Genomic DNA, 22,093 nt, shown 5'->3' with positions numbered 1-22,093 from the left:
GAGGCTGAGAGAGTGTGACTTGTACAATGTCATTGGCTGAGCAAGGAATCAAACCCTTGTCTTCAGGGTTGTCCTTCAACACTCAAAGCACTACACCACACTGGATCCCTACATTGTCCAAAAAACGGCATTCAAAAAAGCAACCACTGGGATTTTTGTTAGTATATTGTTTTCCTGTCGCTCTGTTACAAGGAGGTAGACGGGGGGGTTTTGGGGGGTCGGAACCCCCCCTCTCAGGCCCTGGGGGCGTTCAAGCTCCTTCCTCCCCCCTCCCCTGCATTAAAACCAGGGCGAGGGAACAGAGGAAAGACAAAACAAAAGCTCCCCTTTTCCCTCTGCTCCCTGGCTTTAATGTTCAAGCTCAGAGAGAGAGAGAGAGAGAGAGAGAGAGAGAGAGAGAGAGAGAGAGAGAGAGAGAGAGAGAGCCCTGTGACTCCTTTCCCTTTCGGTTCCTTCAGACTAGTCCGGCTTCCACTCCTCCTCCTCCTCCTCCTCCTCCTCAGGACCCCCCCATCAAGCTCCTTCCTCTCCATCAAAAGCGGGGACTTGGATAGAGAGGGGAAGGGGGGAAAGTCTCAGGGAGAGGGAGGGAGCCTTGAGGTGGGGGCAGTGCCTGTTGTTCCAGCTCCTTCCGTCGGAGCGGACTCAGGAGAGAGAGAGAGAGGGAGGGAGGGAGGGAGGGGAGAGGGCGGTCTCCCTGCCAGCAACATCTTTGCCCCTCTTTCCTTCTCCCTCCTCCTCTGGGCTTTTGCCAGAAAAGGTCTCCGTCCGGGAGAGGAGGAGGAGGAGGAGGAGGACACACAGAAAAAAGGAAGGAAAAACGAGGGTAGGGAGAACTAAAGGAAGGAAGGAAGAGAAAGGAAAGAAAGAAAGAAGGAAGGAAGGAAGGGGAAGAAAGGAAGAAAAAGGAAGGAAGGGAGAAGGAAGGCTCTAAAAGGAAATATCAAAGAAAGAAAAGGTGACTTCTAATAACAACAATCAACTACAGGTTGAATCTCCCTGATCCAAAATGCTGAGGACTAGATGTATTTTGGAGTTTGGTATCTTTATATATCTATAATGGTATATATTGAAGCTACTTGAGTCCAACCATTAAACCCATTCATGTTTCCTAAGCTCATCCTCAAGTAGCTCCTTTTTTGCCCCCCTCTGAGTGTCTCAGAATATGAACAGAGTGTCTCTGAGCATGAACAAAGTGGCTGCCGCTCATTGCTTGAGCAGCTGCACTTTGCTTTATCAACCTGAATTTATCTGATGTGAACAGCTTGAGAGGAAGGACTCCGTTTGCATCTGCACTAAAGAAATAATCCATTTTGATGCCACTTTAACTGCCCTTGGCTCCATGCTGTGGAATGCTGGGATTTGAAGTTTGTTGTGGCACCTGACAGAGATGGCTAAACAGCTCCTCAAAACTACAGATCCCAAGATTCCATAGCACAGAACTATAATGGAAGTTAAAGTGGTGTCAACCATAAAAACCAAACTGCCTTGGGTCCTTTTCTGGGAAAAAGGTGGCACAGAAATGAAATAAATGATAAAATGATGAGGAGATCTGGGAATTGCACTTCAGATTCTTGTGGCTGGCAGAGATGGCTAAATAGCTCCCAAAACTACAAATCCCAGGATGCCATAGCATGGAGCCAGTCAGTTAAAGTGTTTTAAACTGCACTTTTTCTGCAGTGTGGATGCAGCTTTGGAGCTCTTTTGCTGATGCTATTTGCAAGTTGGTTCTGACTCATGGCAACCCTAAGGCAAATCTATCATGGGGTTTTCTTGGCAAATTTTTCCAGAGGGTGCTTCTCTGGGGCTGAGAGAGTGTGACCTGCCCATGGTCGCCCAGTGGGACCTCTATCCATGAGTTAAACCCACTCCCCACCCCTCTCCATTTTCTTTCTGGAAGGGGCCTTGCTTGTGTTGAAGGGAAGGCCGCCAAGCCTCTGAACCTCAGAATTATTGTTTCAATGCTCAGTCTTAGAATCAGTGGGTACCTGAGCATGTACAGAGTGTCTTTCACTCCTTCTCTCCTCTCTCTTAGCCAAATACCCTCTCCTCATTTCACCACCCTCTTGATGCATGGGTTTGGCTGATTTTAACCTCTGGAATTTTATATTTGTATTTTATATTTTATATTTGTAATTTTTAAATGTATTTTTTATGATTTTCATTGTTGTTTTAATGTGTTTTCTATCTGTTGTTAGCCGCCTTGGGTCCCACTTTGACAGAAAGGCAGGATATAAATGTTGGGAAATAATAATAATAATAATAATAATAATAATTATTATTATTATTATTTTGGAATTGGGGAGGATGGATGGGAGGACCACAAAACAATGACCCATGGCCACAAATGGCCCATAGCTGCCCTATTTAATTCTCCTACTCCATAGTGGTTTGATCACTGGAGTACTATGACTCTGGAGTCCAGGGTTTGATTCCCAACTGGACCATACAAAGCCACTGGGTGATCTTTTGCAAGCCACAAATGCACTTGAGGAAGTAGACTGAAGTCTAGGAAAGCTCATGCTCCAATTTCTTTCTTTCGGTGAGTCTCAAAAGTGCTGCAAGATCTCTCTACTTATTATTATTATTATTGGATCTAAATGCATCTGAGGAAAATGCTAGGAAACCTGACATCTAGGAAAACTCATGCTGCCAATGTGTTTCTTTCAGTTAGTCTCAAAGGGGCTACAAGATCTCTCTACATATTGTTGTTGTTGTTGTTGCATCTAAATGCATCTGAAGAAGTAGACTGTCTTCAAAAGCTCATGCCGTCAATTTCTTTCTTTCAGTGAGTCCCAAAGGTGCTGCAAGATCTCTCTAGATATTATTATTTATTATTGCATCTAAATGCATCTCAGGAAGTAGATTGAAGTCTAGGTGTGGCTGTGGTTTCTCTCTTTCGCTCTATTTGGCGTACTCTCTCTTCCTCTCCCTTCCCTGCCCTCTCCACATGCAGGTTGCCCTCCAGAGAGCAGAGGATGAGGCAGGACCCCCCCCCCCCAAAAAAAAGGGACCATGCCCTGGTTGCTGCTCCTGCTTCAGCCAGAGCTCCCCGCACATTTGGGTTTTGGGGAAGGCACCAGGGCAGCAGGAGCCCTGAGAGGAGGATGCCATGGAGCAAGCCCTCTTTTCTCTTTTTCCTCCCCTTGCCTTCACTCCAAGGACAAACTTCCCTGCCCTGGGTTGTTTTATTGTTCCTTCCCGCAAAGACAGCTCTCTTGCCTCTCCTTTCCCTTGAATGAACCTGAGGAGCCTTTGGCAATGGCACGCAAGAGGAGCAGCCCCCTCCCCTTCTTCCCCTCTTCCCCCTTCCTGAGGTAAAGGCTCCACCCTCTTTCTGTGTGTGTGTGGGGGCTTTCAGCCCTTCAAAATGATAGCACTTAGTCTGGACCCCCCCCCCCCCTTCTCAAAATCCTGGCTACGTCCCTGTCTGTTATCTCGATTACCACCAAAATGGCAGCCATGACAGAGTAGTCATGGAGCCCTGGTGGCACAGTGGTTAAATGCGGGTTCTGCGGCCACAATTTTGTGAGTTTGATCCCTCAGGGCTTCAGGTTGACTCAGCCTTCAGTCCTTTTGTAGGTCGGTAAAATGAATACCCAGCTTGTTGGGAGCAATGGGCTTACAGATTGTAAACCACATACAGAATGCTTAGTTTACTGTGAAGAGGTATAGAAATGGAAACGCTATTGCTGTTGCTATTGCTATTGATACTTTGGTGAAGCTCCAAATTATGGCATTTAGCTACCTGGACTCTGGGGTATGGGTCCACCTGCCTGTGGGACAGACTGAGCAGGAAATCCACATTGTGCTCCATCCTCTGTGAGTTGCACCTCTCCTTGCCAGAGGTCATGGTGCCAACCACACTCCCTTCCCCTTCCCTGCTGTTAATGCTCCACCTGTCATCCTCCACACCCAGAATCACCATCCAGCCGGGAGCCCACCTGTTTCGAGTTGCTAGCTTTGGCCCAGCTGCCTCCTGAAAAGCAGCAAGCAGAGCTCAGCCACTTGTGTGCCTTCTATGCCCACCTCTGCTCCCCCTCTGCCAACCCAGCAGCTTGCGCCCATGCTACAGATGAGAAATGCAAGACAAAGAGGCAACAATGTGGTAAGTGCTGTGGGAACAGTTGGCTTGGAGGAAGCTTAGCTTGAAATGCCTGGGTCCTAAACTGGACAGGTACAGTTGGCCCTCAGTGTTTATGGATTTGACTTTTTCAGATTTGATTATTCACGGATTTGATCAGTATGATCTTTCTAGGTATATACTTTCTAGGTCTACCAGTTCAACTCTATGGTCAACTTCCACCAAAAGTAGCACTGGAGGACCTAGAGATTCCTAGAGAGAACACTTTGCAAGGCATTTGTAGATCCTCCAGTGCAATTCTGTATTGTATTCTGAATTGTATTTTTTACCCTTGCTGTAAGCCACCTCGATCCAATCAGAGAAGCAGGATATAAATAAAATGTTGCTGTTGTTGTTGTTGTTGTTATTTCATTCTGTGCTCAGCTTCTGGCAGATGGTGACCACAGAGGAGCACTGGAGGACCTAGAGAGTCCCAGAGAGGTATTGTCTCATCTTAAAAAAAACAGTGGTTTCATTTTTGCTGTTTTCCCATTTTCATGGGGGTCCTGTGCCCCTAACCCCAGAAAATTGTGGAGGGGCCACTGCAGTGGTATCAATAAGGGGGTTTGGAGTATATGGACTGCATCAGGTGAGACCCTAAAGGGGAGTGACACCACTGCTCCTCAAAGAGCTACCTTTTGGCAGAAATGGGTTGTGGCATTCATCTGCTTCCCTTTCAAATGCTCTAAGAGATGGTGAGAGTGGGATGAAGCTCAGTTCATCTTCAGCTAGTATATCACAAAGGCTGAAGATGTTTGGAACAAAACAAGGGGACTTTTCTTGACACTCATGAACAGCCAAGAGAATGTGCCAATATTTTCTGATGTTACCCTGAAGCCTTTGTGTCCCAGTATCAAAAGTGAGGTTGTAACTTATCCTCTTTGTGAATGCTCTTTCTTATTGTGCTTTTTTTAAAAAAAGGTCCATGTCTGTTACACAAGCAGCTTTACTAATGCTACTGTAGGTACTTTTCTCTTTCACAAGTCAATGATCTTGGCTCCTTTTCAAAAGTTCTGTTCTAAGCATTTCTTTTAACTTTTAGGAATGGATTTTTTGACAGCTTATATCTTAAGAGAGTGGGCCATCAAAATATTAAATAAGTATTCTATTCACAAGAGATTATATATATATATATATATATATATATAGAGAGAGAGAGAGAGAGAGAGAGAGAGAGATCTATGGATTTCTGATTTCTTCTCTTCTGACTAACATAGCCAAAAATGGATTTCATTACATTCACAGTGGGCATCAAATTGGATGCTATTACTGAGAGAATTAAATGACTTGAGAAAATCTTCCAGAGTCTTCTCATTCCTCCTCCAGTCCAAAATCCTCTCTATATATCAGTACCGAATTACTAGATGTTCTTAAAGGGCTCTTAAGGCACGTTGCAGTGGCATCACTATGGGGTGCATGGGGTGCGGACTGCTCCCCAAAACACCTGCATTTTGGCAGAAATGGGCTGTGGCATTCTCCTGTTTCCATTTAAAATTGTGTAAGAGACGGTGTCAGTGGGGTGAGGCTCAGTGAGAGGAGAAAGGAGAGGCCCCCAAGTTTTTAAAAAAATTAAAATTTCAAGTATCAAAATTTTATTTTTATATATTTTAAAATATTTATTTATTTATTAGAGGAGTGGTTATTAAAAATGATGGAAATAGAGGAACTGGACAAACTTACAGCTTGTTTGAATAACAAAGATGTGGAAAGGATAGAGGAGGAGTGGTCTCCGATTGTAGTGTACTGTAATGGCATATGGAACTGAAGGCAGGGCAGATGTGGGATTGTATTGAATAAGATATGTTTAAATATGACTAAACATCCACGGGGGATCTTGGAACCAAACCCCAGCATGCAACAAGGGTCCACTGTAATATCTTTGAGCATGTGTAGAGCTCCTTTCTCCCTTGCCTCTCATTGGGTAATCACTGTCATTATCCACCTATCTAAGGAGTTTATCAAATGGGACGGGAGGCTCTCAATTTTGAAAGAGAAGACAATGAGGTCAATTTGAAAATTCATGCAATTACATGATTACATATCACACCTTAAATTCGCAGTAATGGCCTCCCCGAACGTGAGCCAGATTCTGTGCAAAGTAAGCCATCACATCGGTAGGTTCTTAATTGCACATTGGCCCCCTTGCACATGCTCAGTGAGACTCCAGATGACTGGAGCATAGCATATTTAGGCAAGTGAGAGAGAGGAACCAAGGAATCCACAATTTATAAAAGAGGTTGGGGGGGGGGGGGGGAGAAGGGTTGAAAGAACATGCTCTATTCACATTAAAACAAATGTATATTCACTCTTGTCACATTAAAACGTGAATATCATGGAGCCCTGGTGGCGCAGTGGTTCAATGCCTGTACTGCAGCCATTCACTCAAAACCACAAGGTTATAGGTTTAAGACCAGCAAAAGGGCCCAAGCTCGACTCAGGCTTGCATCCTTCCGAGGTCACTAAAATGAGTACCCAGACCAGGGGTAGGCAACCTTTTTGAGCTGGGGGCCGAGTTGCTGTCCCTCAGACAACTGGGGGGCCGAAGCCAAAAAATAAATAATTTAATAATTTAAAATATATATATATATATATATAAATAAACCAGGCCAAATGTAGGGCAAAATTTTCAAATGGAAGATACTTTTTTTAAAAAAATGAAGGACACGCAAAAAAATTGCTGATTTTTTTAAAAAATGTTAATATAAATGCATGTTTCTGAGGCTTCTATAGACAATTGCCCCCCAAAGGCCCCGGCGGCAATCGGCGGCAGGACTGGGTTGGGGCCGGTCCCAAGGCCTCGCCGGGCCGCATCCGGCCCGCGGGCCGCAGGTTGCCTACCCCTGACCCAGACTGTTGGGGGCAAATTAGCTTACTTGCTAATTAGTTTACTTGCTGTTCACCGCTATGATCTTTGGAATAGCGGAATATAAATAAAACAAATTATATTATTATTATTATTATCCAATAGCTCCTGGTCCATGCCTCTTCATTAGCAGGCAGCAGCCCCCCCCTCAGCAATGCTGAAGGACAAGCGGAAGCAAAATGGAAGCGGAATTGCAGCCTGGCTTTATGGGAAACCCCCCTTCCAGATTTTGGGGGCGGGGGGGGGGATCAGGACCAAAGGAGACATGTACATCACACCAAACAACAGCGCACTGAGTGCGAAGTTGCCTAGGAACAGGGTTTGTGACTTCGCTAGTTCACCGAATTTACTTACTGTAACTGTGGATTGATGTGTGATTGCGTTTGGAGTGCGTTTGGACTGCCAGCGATTGCGTGTGGTAACCTTTCGCGCAATAATGTCAATACGCATGATTCCGTTCAGGATGACACTGGATTATACTTCCAATTTCAGTCGTGTGATATCGTCCTCTGACAAAAGAGAAAGACTCTTGAGCAGAAGAACCTCTATGGCTGCATCTGCACTGCAGAGATAATGGAACTTGACACTGCTTTAACAGCCATGGCCCAATGCTATGGAATCCTGGGATTTATAGTTTGTTGTGGCACCAGAACTCACTGGCAGAGAAGGCTAAATACCTCGCCAAACTACAGTTCCCAGAATTCCATAGCATTGAGCCATGGAGGTTAAAGTGGTGTAAAACTACATTATTTCTGCAGTGCAGATGCAGCTTATGTCACCTGTCCTTTCAGAGATTAAGTCTGGCAATCAGACCTGACACATCTTGGACCTGCACTGGATTGTGGCCTTTTCTCTGTGCTTGCTTTTGCATTTCCTTAACGGAGCTACAGAGCGATGTACATCTTCTGCGGAAGTGAGCAAATCCCAAAAGACAGCATTCCCAGTTTAACGCTCCTCCGGCTCAAATTAACATTAAAACCGAGTTTCAAGTCTTTGTGATTATGGGGGGGAAAGACTGGATGCCTCTGAGTGTCTCAAATGCCTTCCCTACTCTCCTCCTTGCAAGCAAAAAGGTATAAAAAGCAGATGCATCACTAGGTCATTTGTATGAACAAAACCTCTTCTTATACTGGAGAATTTTGCACTGCTGGTTGTTAACTTTCCATCTCTTGAGACAGGCTTTCTTTGCCAAAAGGAATGTTCAATTGAAATGTCTTTTCTTTTCTTTGCCCAACTCCAAAGTAATTTAGACTGGATTCTTGGCATCTTGCTGAGGGATCCCTTGTGGCTCCATTGTCTTTCCCAGGCTGGGCACTTGAGGAGCTGATTGTTCTGTGTCTCGTGTGGCATTCCTGGCTTAATCGAGTCTATGTAAAAGATTGTTTTTCCTCTAAAGGGTGGTCATTTTGGGAAGAGGGTCATCTCTCATCAGCATCATTTCTTGGGGCTCCTGCCCTGCTCACAAGCCTAGTGCTCAGCTTGGGATATCTACTGTGGGAGATGGAACAGTCGCAACATTCCTTTGGCTGGTTGAAGGTCAACCCCTCAGCTTCTGCTAATATATTTGCTGAAAGCTGAGGGTACTTTTGTGGGAGAAGCAGGTGGGTTGCCATAAGAGTCAGGGGCCTGATCCCCACTACATTTTAAACTAGATCGCAAATTGGTTTGAACCAGTTCAAAGGACCCTGGTTCCCACTTGAACTGAATCGCTGAAGCAATTCAGAGAGAGGGGCCATGCGCTAGAGCCATCTAACCCACGCCTTTTGATGCTGATGTTTTCTGCATCTTTTTGGATAAATCAATTTTGCGCAAGTGTGAACCAGATGTGGATCGGAATACATTTAAATTTCCCCTTTGACTGGCTGGAGTGGGTCCATTTTGAATTGATTAATTCATAAATGTGAACCACAAGTGGGTTATTTTACAAGGAACAAATGCAATCAGGCAAATGTAGTGTGAACCACTCTCTGCTGTCGAATCGATCCATCGATTCAAACTGCAAACCAATTTATTTGTAAGTGGGAATGAGGACCTGGACAGAGTGTGGAAATGTCCCTTTTGGGAACTCTTGGAGCCTTACTGCATTGCAAACAAAACCAGAAAGTACAGAAAGAGAAGTGGTTTTTGTCTGTTTCTGTCTGTAGACCTTACCACACGGAAGGGAAGCGCCCAAATCCAGTGAATAAACAGGGTTTAAATCAGGGAATATCTCATAAATGATTGTAAATCTGGCAACTTTACCATATTCCTGAATAGTCTCCAACAATTTTTCAATACTTTGTGTAGAATTCTCTAAAAAGCACACTAGATCGTCTGCATATGATTTAATTTTATATGTATATCCTCTGAAAGTTACTCCTTTAATATCCAAATCATCTCTAATTCTGTTGTTCAATATCTCCAACACCATTATGAACAGTAAGGGAGACGGACATCCCTGTCTTGTTCCTTTATTTAGTCTTATATATTCTGTTTTTTCATTTTTAGTTGTGCTCTTTGTTCCTTATATATATATTTAATCCATTTTTCAAATTTCTCAACTATATTCATTCTCTTAAATACTTCATGCATAAAAGCCAAAATCACCCTATCAAAAGCTTTCTCTGCATCAAAAAATAACATTGCTAGTTTTTTCTCATTATGTTTTTCAAAATTCTGTATTGTGTTTAATACATTTCTTAAGTTGTTTCTTATATATCTGTTAGGGATGAATCCATTTTGATCTTCATAAATCAGTTCTTCTAGAATTTTTTAAAAATCTCTCTGCATAAAAGTGGCGCGATTTTGCCCACTTTCTACACGGGTTAATGTTGCGTTAATGCTCAAGTTGCCCGATGTGTCTGAAAACAATCCCGCATATTCCCTGATTTAAACCCCGTTTATCCTCGGGATTTGGGTGCTTTGCCTCCTGTGTGATAAGGTCCTCTGTATGATGTTTAAGAAAGCGGATAGGAAGAAAATCCATTTATTTGAGATGTAGGGCTGGAGAAGAGTGCTGAGGATCCCATGGACAGCAGCCAAAAGGACAAACAAATGGGTCCTAGAGCAGATCAAGCTGGAAACCTCTCTGGAAGAAGGAAAGACTCATTGGAAAAGACAATAATGCTGGGAAAGGTGGAGGGAAGCAGAAAGAGAGAAAGGCCACATACTAGATGGATGGACTCTGTTAAAGAGATTATGAGTATGAGTTTACAAGAACTAAGCAGAGCAGTAGAAGACAGAGAGTCTTGCGATGTTTCACTCTCACCATGGATCAACTCAAGGGCAGTTAACAATAACAAAGTCATGTTGGCCATACTGGTGTGGCCCCTAGTAGTGGTGAAGTTGTTTTTTCCTGGTCTAGACTTTAAAGGGCAGGTACAAGGTCCTATTCTATAAATAGGTTCCACATCTTGTGCAGCTCCTTTAAAGTTCAAGATTAAAATATGGAGCTGCTGCAAGATGCTCCTGTATGCAGACAGAGAAACACTCAGTACAATAATATGCAATCCTGAAACCCTCACAAAGAAAATAATGAGTGTGCTGTGACACTTAAATTGATCATTCCAGCCCATTATGAACATTGGCCCATTTTCTATCAAATGTATTAGCTTTTCGATTACCTACTCAGAATCCTACATAAAATGTTAATGGGTCTGTAAATGCCACATCTCATGCTTTGTCTGAACCATTTAGAAATATCAGGGGCAAATTATTATCTTCCCCATCCTATAACAGTAGCCTGTTTTTAATTTTGCTACTTTGAATCCTGTTGGTTCTATTTCTTCTTTTTGAATAGCATCTTTTATATGTTGCTAAATGATGGTCTGGAGATGGTAAAGTATATGTGAACTGCAGAAATGTGTGCTCATCCTTAAGGCATTTATGTACAAACAAAACAGACAATACACAAAATACACACTCACATTTCAGAGTCTTACGTTATTGAAAAAGAAGCAACAGGTGCAGCAGGGCAGGAGCAAGATTTGTTCATGGCGCGTGGGATAGTGTATTTAATCCTCCCCTCTGCCCCATGCCGTGATGCCAGGGAAAATCAGCGCCCAAAGCAACAATTATGCAAATGTTTGTTTAAAGTGTTTATAGCCCTATGTGTGGCTTATGGGTCAGTAAAACAAGAATCTTTTCTCTCAGTCTTACATGATGCCAAAGAAACTCTGCTCTCAGGGCTCAACAACATCATCATCATCCCATATCCTCCAAGTGTCCCAGTTTGGCAGGGACAGTCTCATGGAATTATAGGATCACAGAAACCTAGATTTGGAGGAGACCCTAAGGGCCATGCGGTCCAACCCCATTCTGCCATGCAGGAACTCACAATCAAAGCATCCCCTTTAGAGCCTCTGCTTAAAGACCTCCAAAGAAGGAGACTTCAGCATATTCTGAGGGAGTGTGTTCCACTGTCGAACAGCTCTCACCAACAAGAACGTCTTTCTAATGTTGAGATGGAATCTCTTTTCCTGTAGCTTCAATCCGTTGCTCTGTCCCTGTTCTCTGGAGCAGCAGAAAACAAGCTTGCTCCAGCCTCAATATGACACCAAATATTTAAACAGGGCTATCGTGGAGTGTTGGTGTTAACTCTGCCTGTCTGGATTTCACCACCATCATGAGTCAGATACCTAGTTCTCCAGAAGGTGATACCAAGTCCCCAGTCAGAATCTAGACTATCTGACAAATGGCACAGGATCCTCAATTCCTGAGTTTGAAGAGATTCCACCTAAACATTAGGAAGACCTTCCTGACAGTAAGAGCTGTTTAACAGTTGAACAAAGTCCCTTGGAATATGGCGGAGTCTCCTTCCTTGGCGGTCTTTAAACAGAGGCTGGATGACCATCTGTCGGTCATCCTTTGATGGTGATTTCCTGCATGGCAGAATAGGGTTGGACTGAATGGCCCTTGAGGTCTCTTCCAACTCTAGGATTCTATAATTCTAATTCAATTCAGCTGTTTTTCTTTCTAGTCTTCCTTTGTGATTTCCTTGTTCAAGGATTGAGACCCATTAGCAGTTTCCTCTCTTCCTCTCAGAGCTGCGCTCCTATGCCCAGACCTTGTTGGAGTTCCTACGCCAGGCAGAGGAGTTTTTCCGCACTCAGATTGACTTCTCGTTCTTCACGCGCTCCCTCCCGCAGTTCATGGAGCAGATTTACAGACACTTCTTCCCTGCTCGAGGGCACCATGATTCCAGAGGTACTCACTGGCACATGCCAAGATAAATATTTTGGCATAAAGATGGAACTAACTCACACCTATTTACAGGTACCTACAGGTTGAATCTCCCTTATCCAAAATGCTTGGGACCCAAAGCGTTTTGGATTTTGGAATACCTGTGTTTGCATATGCATACATAATGAGACATCTTGGAGATGGGACGCAAGTGTAAACACTTCATGTTTTGCAACTTTGGAGACCAGAGTTCGATTCTCAGCTCAGCCATGGAAACCCACTGGGTGACTTTGGGCAAGTCACACTCTCTCAGCCTCAGGTGAAGACATGGCAAACCCCCTCTGAACACATCTTGCCAAGAAACCCCATGACAGGTTTGCCTTAGGGTCACCATAAGTCAGAAACGACATGAAGCCACACAACACCAATAACAATAGACATCTTATACATATAGCCTGAAGGTAATGTTATTCAAGATTTTAAATAATTTTGTGCATGAAACATAGTTTGTGTACACTGAACCATCAGAAAGCAAAAGCGTCAGTATCTCAGCCCCCCAGGCGAAAATGTTTTGGTTTTTGGTGATGTGCCTTCAGGTCATTTCTGACTTATGGGAACCCTATCACAGTTCAAGATTTGTTCAGAAGGGGTTTGACTTTGCCCGGTGAGGCTGAGAGAGTATGACTTGCACAAGGTCATACAATGGATTTTCATTTCTGAGCAAGGATTTGAACCCAGGTCTCCAGGGTCCTAGTTCAACACACAAACCACTACACCACACTGGCTAAAAGCTACAAGGATACATATCCCAGAGCTTAGGAAAGTTCTTTTTTCTTTTTGGACTTTTTTTTGCTATAATCCCGCCTCGATCTTCAGGGAGCGGCGGGAAATATAAATAAAATTTGTTATTATTTATTATTAAATATAACCATTCTGGCAGTGGGATTCAGAGAGCTGGTCCACACAATAAACTTCCCCACGTTTTGACATACAGCAACCCTTTTTTGTATGACATAGTGGTATGAGTGTTGGACTACATCTCTGGAGACCAGGGTTCAAATCCCAGTTTTGTCATGTAAACCCACTGGGTGACCTTGGGCAAGTCACACTTTCTCAGCCTCAGGGGAAAGCAGCAGCAAACATCCTCAGGACAAATCTGGCCAAGAAAACCCATAAGTCAGAAATGGCTTGAAAGCACACAACAACAACCACCTGTTTCAGGGGAAGCCGCCTTGCTCTAATCTGCAGCTGTGCCCAACCTACCATAGTTAGGAAAGGGAGGAGAGGGGGGCCATGATACACCTTCTCAAACTGACTCCTGTTTTCCCCCAAAGAGCAGGTTGCAGACACAGAAGCTGTCAGAAGAGGAGAGGGAGAGGAAGAGGGGCTGCAAGCCGATTCTAAGGAAATGCAGAATCGAGAGACCCCAGCATCTCGCCGGAGGTAAGGCTGCTTTCAGAGCTCTGGGGTTCCCAGGTATCAGGGCCTAGACCTTAGCTCAAAGGTACTTTTTTTACACAATATATTTTAAGCCAATCATATGGACAATTTTGGATTATGCAGTATATCACACACTGGAAATCTAGATAAGAGAGATTCGATCTATACTATTTTTAGTTCTCTTCCAGATTGGTTTAAAGATGTGCAAGTCCTTGCAATATAGCTCCTTGGGTTTTGCTGGGTTTTGCCCGTTGTCACTGCAGTGTCTGCTCAGTCCATTCTTTTTTAGGGTTATGTTTAGTGATTTCTTGGACCTGCACCAGGGCTTTCCCAACGGTTTATAAAAACCAAACCAAACCATACAAAAACACTAGGATATGTTTTGCCAAAGTGGTTCTATGTCTGAAGGGAGATTTGTATCGTTTCTGAATTTTTAATTTTAAAAAAATCATAACAGTTAGAGTGTTTCAGTGCAAAAGTGCCACCTTCTTTGTCTACAGAAAGGCCCAAGTTGGTCTTTGGTCTTATACTGGTGTTTTATTGTGGAGCTGAGCTGAGAACCTTTTTCCCTACTCACTTATGACTTTAGCACACCGGGCTTTTAAAATGTGATCAGAGCCAGAAAAAGTGCCTTTGGTGATGCTTACTGTAGAATGTCATCTCCAACCTGTTGCTGCTGTTTCTCCAAAGTTTGGTTGGGGGGCTTCCCTTTTCATTGACAGGGGAAACCTGTCAATGAGCTTGCAATTGCACCATTATTATCATTTTATTTTATTTTCTTATATCCTATTTATTTTCTTCTTTTGTGCAACCCTCCCCCCAAATCACATTAGCAGAACTCCAGAATTGCATGGAAAAGTGAAAATAAACTTTAAACACACACACACACACACACACACACACGAGAACACCAATCAAACAACGACCAAAAATATATATATACATAACAACAACGTTAATAAGAAATAACTAGCAAATAAAAGCCACCAACAATTCAATGAGAATACAAGCTACACATAAGTATTATTAAAGAGAGACAAATTACAGATAAATATGGGTCCCTCTTGAGAGAAAGGTGGCACACAAATGATGATGATGATAATAATAATAATAATAATAATAATAATGTGAAGGCTTTCATGGCTGGCATCCATAGTTTTTTGTGGGTTTTTTGAGCTATGTGGCCAAAAAACCCACAAAAAAACTACTACTACTACTATTAATAATAATAATAATAATAGGAGAAAGTTCAATACAGCTCAAAAGGAAGTGAACTAAGACTGGCAAAAATGTAAACATTTTTCATTTCTTTAAGATATTTAAGATAAAGACAACTAATATATATTTATGAAACATATATGTAACTAAAGTTTGTCACTTTTATAATGTATGCATTGAAGATACCAATATATACATATGTAAGTCTTTTTTTTGCTTTGCTTTTTAATCTCATGTCACCAAAAGGTATAAACAGAAATGGAAAATGTTTGTTTTATAATTAACTATAACAAAAAAAAGCATTTAAAAAGCACACAAAAGGGCATGGTGGGTAAGGCACAGGGCAGGGAGGGAGGGTTAAGGGGGGATGCATAGGAGAGTGATGGCAGAAGCAGTTCCAGTTGCGCTATTGCAAAGACGTGTGAGAATGGCTGCTCTCAAACTGGTATGTTTCCATTTTCTTTGAGAAGTGCAATTGCAGCAGGAACAGGGCTCATGTGGTAACGTCCTTAGCTTCTCTTCCCAGGTTCCCACGGTCCACGCTTCTCTCTTTTGAGTCATTATTTGAAGGCACTGGGCCAGCCTTGGTTGACTGGGTGCAGGAGCTCAATGCCATGGCGGAGGGCTTGAGAACTTCAACAGGACGGGAGCAGCAACTCTTCTTGCAGGTATGTGAACTGGGCAAAGTTGGCACACAAGTGTCCCTTCAACGGTGGGCATCGATTGTGCTGTGCAGCCTATTAAGTTGATTGCTAATTTTGCACAACTGACCCAAGAGGTGCAAAAGGTGCAACTGAATTCACAACCAAAATGTGGTTAATTTTTAAGACATCATTTGCCAGAATCCTCAAGCCACCATAACCATTGGCCATGCTAGCTGGGGAGTCCTGGGAGTGGTAGCCCCCAAGGTGGACCTTTCCAGGCCCTGGGCAAAACCTCTGGAGGAGGACAGGATGGAGATGGTCCCAGGCTGACCTGTCAGCATGTTCTGAGCTGCCCTTCCTTCTTTCCTGCAGCAGACAGAAACAGAGGTGGAGGAGTTGCAAGGCCAGGGGCGGATCTTCCTTCAGCAGCTGCAAAGAGATGTGGGCCTGGATGACGCTTTTCCAGATGTGGGCCCAGAGGAGGAAGGTGCCACCACTCCCCAGACTCCTGTGTCAAATGGTATGTGCCCTTGGTACAATACTTCAATAGCTGGTTCTCAGTGCACAAAGTACAAATCACACATATGAGAAAGAACAGTAAAAATATCGGTTAATTGCATTTAGTACATTCTTCAAGAAATATGTCATAGAAAGTTCATAAAACAGCTCTTAATACTCAGTATTCTGAATAATTGTAGTGCAACAACTTTACTGAAATCCACCAAACATCCTTTCCTTTATCCTCTGAGCAGAAATGCTGAAACAAAAACTAACAACTGCAGTGTGAGTTTGTATTGTAGCAGTGATTCAAATGTGTTGATTTCTAGCACTCATAGTAAGCCATAGAGACAAAAGTCAGAGCCTTAGTCATAAACCATAGAGTCATAAGTTATAGAACAGACAATGCCTGGAGTTTATAGGACAATAGTGTACTACACTGTTATAGCATTAATATTCCACTTACTGCTGTGGCTGGGATTTGCAGTTTAGGGAAAGGCATTTGGAATAGTCAGCCAGAGAGCTCTTAAGCCTCACTGAACTATAAATCTCGGGATTCTACAGGAGGCAGCCATAGCAGTAAAAGTGGAATAATACGGCTATAACAGTGTAGTACGGTATTCTTTATAGTCCCCATTTCATCTTTAAGACTTCCTCAGCCCCCTGTGAAAAGGAGTGTTTGCCACAACGGACATGAATAATACAGAAGTAAATTGTACTGAAGGTTATATACTTACCAAGTACAGTCAAATGCAGATAAGGTGCCTGCACCAACACAGCAGGTAACGCAAAATTTTTGGAATGGCATTAAAACTTTCAACATGGAAGTTTCTGAAAGTAAAAAGGAATGGGTTTTGTCAACTTTGTGTTCAGATTATTTCTCAAGGATGCAAACGCCATCTGAAAGACTACTCATTATTTCTCATATCTGTTCAGGTTAACCCTGAATGTCATGTGAAAAACAACCTGCTTTTGCAGGTGTTTTCACTTTAAATCAAGTTTCTGCACAGGATCGATCCTCAGTCTTAGAGGATGGCAATGGCAGAACAAAACATGCCATGAAAACCCCATGATAGGTTTCCCTTATGGTTGCTGTAAGTCGGAAATGACTTGATGGCACACAACAGCAGCAGCAGCAACAAAAACAATTGGGAGTAAAGCAAAGCAATTTGCAATGCAATCCTTTTCTCCTTTTGCTTTGTGCGACAGACACCCTGCCAACTGAGGTTCATCCTCAGAGAGAAAAGCGAAGCCTTATGATGGAAAATGCCAGTGTCCTTCCCGAAGGTAAGTTTGTTCCTGAACAGGCTATGCATGTTGTCCTACATCATCCAGGCTAAGGCTGAGCATGGCAGTGCCCTAGAGAGGATAAAGGAACATGTAAGCATTGAGGCTCTTGTACTTTGGCCAAATCATAAGAAGACATGACTCATTGGAAAAGACAATAATGCAGGAAAAGGTTCAGGGTAGTAAATAGAGAGGAAGACCACATGCTAGATGGATGGACTCTATTAAGGGTATGAATTTGCATGACTTGAGCAAAGCAGTGGAGGACAGGGGTTCTTGGAGGTGTCTTATCCACAGCATCACCATGAGTTGGGACCAACTCAAGGGCAGTTAACAATAGCAAGTAGCAATAACAAGTGCATTTCTATACCATTTATCAGTGCACTTAAGCACTCCCTAAGCAGTTTGCAATGTGTAAACAACAACAGCAACAGCAACAAACCATTTTCTGGCTCCTTTTGACTGAATCATGCCAGTCCCCCACTAGCTGGGTCTTACACTCAGGTTCCTTGGTAAATGGGCTCACAAACACATATACCTGAATGCACTGCCGTTGTTTCCCATTGTGTACAGAAGGCCAGTGCAGCTTTAAAACATTCTCAGTGTTCACTCTCGGTTTTTCCTGGGTTAAGGTGGTCTGTTGAGGTCCAAGCTACATGATATCCCTAATGCTTTGGTTGCATTTAGAGAGTATTAAAAACACACACATATATGGCAGCAGAACAAGAGGCAGCATAGCATACTGTTTTGAGTGTTGGACTACGGCTCTGGAGGCCAGGATCTGATTCATTGTTTGAGATCCACTGGGCAACTCACACTCTCTCAGCCTCAGTGGAAGGCAATGATAAACCTCCTTTGAACAAATCTTGCCAAGAAACCCCAATGACATTAGGGTCACAACAACAAAATACAACAGAATGAGGCAGTTGCTCAGGTAGAAGCTTCTCAAAGGTTAGGGAACTGCAGAAGATGCTGGTAGCTAAATGTTTGTATTCCCTGAGATGTGCCCTACAGCCCACTACACTTCCTCAGTTACACTGTCCCATCACTGATGTTGTAGTAAGATCCAGTTGTTCCAAGTTCTCTACATGGAATGGAAATGATGCACCACTGGTCCCTTGGAACAGACTGCTGCAAGTCCTCCAGTTAAAATCTTTTCCTCTGTTCCAAGGATTCACCCCACTTATCTCTTCCAATACTTGTCCTTCTCCAGCCCTACCCTCCATTCCTGCTACAGGCTCCCGCTGCCAGGGCTTGAATGGATCTGCCCAGCATGTCACTTCTGTCCGTGACTTGTACCACTGGATTCTGCAAGTGCCTCAGCAGGATCTCTCTATGTCCTTCCAGGAGGTGAGGAAACCATATTGTAATGTATTGTATTGTATTGTATTGTATTGTAATAATAATAATAATAATAATAATAATAATAATAATAATAATTTATTTGTGTTTCCCCGCCTCTTCCAAGGATCGAAGCGGGGTTACACACTACTAAAATCAATACATACAACACTCTTCAAAAAGGCACAAAAATATTACATCAATATTACATTATGCAATACAATACAACAACCCAACACCTTGTATTGCACTCGGAAGCGAATAGGCAGCCAGTGAAGAGCTTTCAGTTTAGGTGTTATATGGTCAAACCTAGATGCACTGGTGACCAGTCTGGCTGCCATATTTTGTACTAACTGAAGCTTCCGGACTTGATAGAAGGGTAGCCCCATGTAGAGCGCATTACAGAAATCTAAGTGAGAGGTTACCAAAGCGTGTACCACTGTTTCAAGGTCCCTTTGGCCCAGGTAGGGTCACAGTTGGTGTATCAACCGAAGTTGATAGCAAGCACTTCTGGCCGTCGCATCTACTTGAGATGTCAACTGCAGGGACGAATCCAGAAGTACTCCTAAACTGCAAACTTCGTCCTTCAGGGGAAGTGTGACCCCATCCAGGACAGATTAGCAAATTTCCTTCCCTGGGCCTGCGGAACCTATCACCAGTAATTCCGTTTTCTCTGGATTCAGTCTGAGTTTGTTTTCCCTCATCCAGCCCATTACCGACTCCAGGCAGGCATTCAGAGGAGAGATGCCATCCTTAGTCACTGAATCAGTCGGAGACACAGAGAAACATATTTGGGTGTCATCAGCGTATTGATAACACCGTGCCCTGTGTCTCCGGATGATCTCTCCCAGCGGTTTCATGTAAATGTTAAACAAAGTGGGGGACAAAATAGCTCCCTGAGGGACACCAGATGTCAGTTCCCTCTCAGAGGAGCAAGTGTCCCCCAACTGCACCATCTGGAATCTGCCCGAGGGGTAGGAATGGAACCACTGGAGCGCAGTGCCCCCGATGCCCAATTTAGATGGGACCTAAACGTGAAATTCATTTATGTTTCGTGTATATTTTCTGCACATAGCCCAAAGGTAATTTTATACACAATATTTTAAATATTTGAAACAAATTTGTGTACACTGAACCATCAGAAAGCAAAGGTGTCACAGGCCTGGTACAGACTGCCAGAAAGCAGCAGTATGGGGCTGATTTTAGGGCTCGGGATTGTGGAGCGACCGCATGCTCCTGAGCCGTACCACTCACAGCCCCATCCAGATGATGATGCATGTGTGGCACAACATCCTCATGTCACGGTGCCACATCCACACATTGTAGTGCCACGCTCGTGTCATTGACATGCAACAGTGCACCAATGGCATGCTCATGGCATTGCCATGGGTTCTTTTTAGCAGAGTTTTAGCAGGTTCTTTTTGGTGCAGAGGGAGGCAAGTGGTTTGGCTGTTGCGGTGTCCCTCAGGACCAAAAACGGGCGCCTCCAGCCCGCCCTTTCCGGGCGGTCTGTCGAACCACACTATCTCAGCCACCCATGTGGACAATTTTGGATTTTTACATATTTTATATCCTAGAGTTCTGGATAAGGGAAACTCAATGTGCAGATTGTATTCTGCCATTCCCAGAGGCTGTGCCAGAGAAAACCCAAATCCTGACGCCAAAGGGCACAATACAGATGAAGACCATTTGCACAAGGGGAAAACAAAGAGGGGAGAGGATAGAGCAGTGCTTCATTCTTAAAAAATAAAGCAGCACACATTCTCAGTGCTGATAGAGAGGCTCTTTGTGTCTGCTTAAATGTATTGTATTATTGGTCTCTCCTAGTACTGGCAATAGGATTTTACTGCCATGGTGGCTCCAGATTTTGGGGCCTTTGGGCAAATTGTTCTGAGTTGACCCCTCTTCTTCTCTTTGCTGTTCCTGCCACTGCCTACTCCCTTGCCTCTCCTTCTGGGCCCAAATGGCAAATCCCAAAGACAGAGCTTGACAAACTACAGCAGAGGAAGAAGAGATAAGGATGATATCTGTCCTTGCCTTTCTTACTGTCATAGCTTCCAAGAGAGACAATTCATCCTTATTCTTGGCTAGAAAATGAGCAGTCCAGAGAGTCTAGATGGGCTGGAGGCCACAAAAGCAGGCGTCTGCAAGCACAGAGCTTCAGTTTGCCCAACCCCACCATAGTCATTGGACCAATTAAAGAAAGGCATTTCTATGCAGGCATGCTTTAGGCAATTGGCTAGTTGCTGAAGAAAAGGAAGTTCACTGTTAAACAACTTTTACTCTTCCTAATGATTAGTTGAAATCTCCCTTCCTGTAACTCTGATCGATTGGTCCATATCAGACTTGCTGGAGAAGCAAAAGCAAGCTCAGTTCAGCTTTCACAGATAACCAACTCCCTTGCTTGTTTCTCATAGGGTTTGGTTTCCAGACCTTTTACCTGCTTGGTCACCCTTCTCCTTGCCAGTATCATTCTTAAACACAGTAGTCCGGGTGAGATGATCTGATCAGTGCAGAATATGGTAGGACTATTGCATCCATTGAGCTCAACACTGTAGTTCAGCTAAAACAGCTCAGGACCTCATTGATCCTTTCTTTGCTGTTGCATCACTCTATTAAGTTGATTTGTGTTAGGCTGCAGCCAACCAACATGCAAACAGATCTTGTAGCACCTTTGAGATGAAATGTCAGAAAGAAGCTGGTAGCATGAGCTTGAAGCTACTTCATCAGATGCATGAGGTGATACATGACCTCATGCATCTGAGGAAGATGGCTTAAGTCTACAAAAGCTCATGCTACCAGATATTTTCTTTCAGTTAATCTCAAAGGTGCTACAAGATCCCTTTGCATACTGATTTTCCAGACTATGGCTATGGCTTTGAATGCAGCCAACCTAGATTCCTAGATATTTTTTTTTAAATCAGTTTTAATGTGAACTGCCTTGAGTTCCATTTTTGGGAGAAAGGTGGAATAAAAATCCAGCAAATAAATAAAGGGAAGGAACGAGGGAACTAACGAACCAAGGAAGGACAGAAGGAAGGAAGAAGCACAGCCAGAGAGCTATAGAGACTGGATTTAGGCTTCTTCCATCAGCAGAAGTCTGATGATGCCAATACCTTATGTTTTGAGATCTAGTCCTACCAAGACCCATCAATATAATTTGTATACTGGGAACAGGGGGTCTCCAGTAGCAGAAGAAATAAATAGCCGCTGAAGGATGGACAAAGAGCTTCATTCCACCGATCACCTTCTATAATTTTTCCCTCACTTTTTTACTACCTTCCCTCCACGATGTGGATGTCTTTGAGTCTCCTTTCCTGGCTCACCATTTTCTTTTCCTCTCAGGTCCTTGTGGACTTGGCCTCCAAGAATGCCAAGGGCCTGTACCAGGCACGGGTCCGAGCCACCATTGGACACAAAGCGACCGCCTTTACTGGTCTAGTAGGACTGGAGAATGACTCACTCTATCGCAGCATGCCTGGACTCATTGCTCTGGCTCTGGAGAGTCTGAAGACCTAA

At 43.5% G+C, this 22,093-nt stretch overlaps 1 protein-coding gene across 1 annotated transcript in view; it reads left to right on the top strand.

Annotated features, from left to right (window-relative positions):
* LOC149317874 (serine protease 56-like) overlaps positions 1-22,093 on the top strand; it is a 48,388-nt gene extending 26,295 nt beyond the window's left edge. The window contains 8 exon segments of the mRNA XM_089507414.1: positions 3,920-4,108; positions 12,009-12,170; positions 13,481-13,589; positions 15,331-15,472; positions 15,821-15,968; positions 17,156-17,233; positions 18,447-18,583; positions 21,920-22,093. Coding sequence (XP_089363540.1) covers positions 3,920-4,108; positions 12,009-12,170; positions 13,481-13,589; positions 15,331-15,472; positions 15,821-15,968; positions 17,156-17,233; positions 18,447-18,583; positions 21,920-22,093 — 1,139 coding nt within the window.

This window comes from Sceloporus occidentalis, unplaced genomic scaffold (assembly GCF_023333645.1).
Source record: "Sceloporus occidentalis isolate IW3139 unplaced genomic scaffold, rSceOcc1.0.p SCAF_2, whole genome shotgun sequence".
Classification (NCBI taxonomy): Eukaryota; Metazoa; Chordata; class Lepidosauria; order Squamata; family Phrynosomatidae; genus Sceloporus; species Sceloporus occidentalis.
Note: the sequence above shows the minus strand (reverse complement) of the source record. Positions and strands in the feature narration are given on the sequence as shown.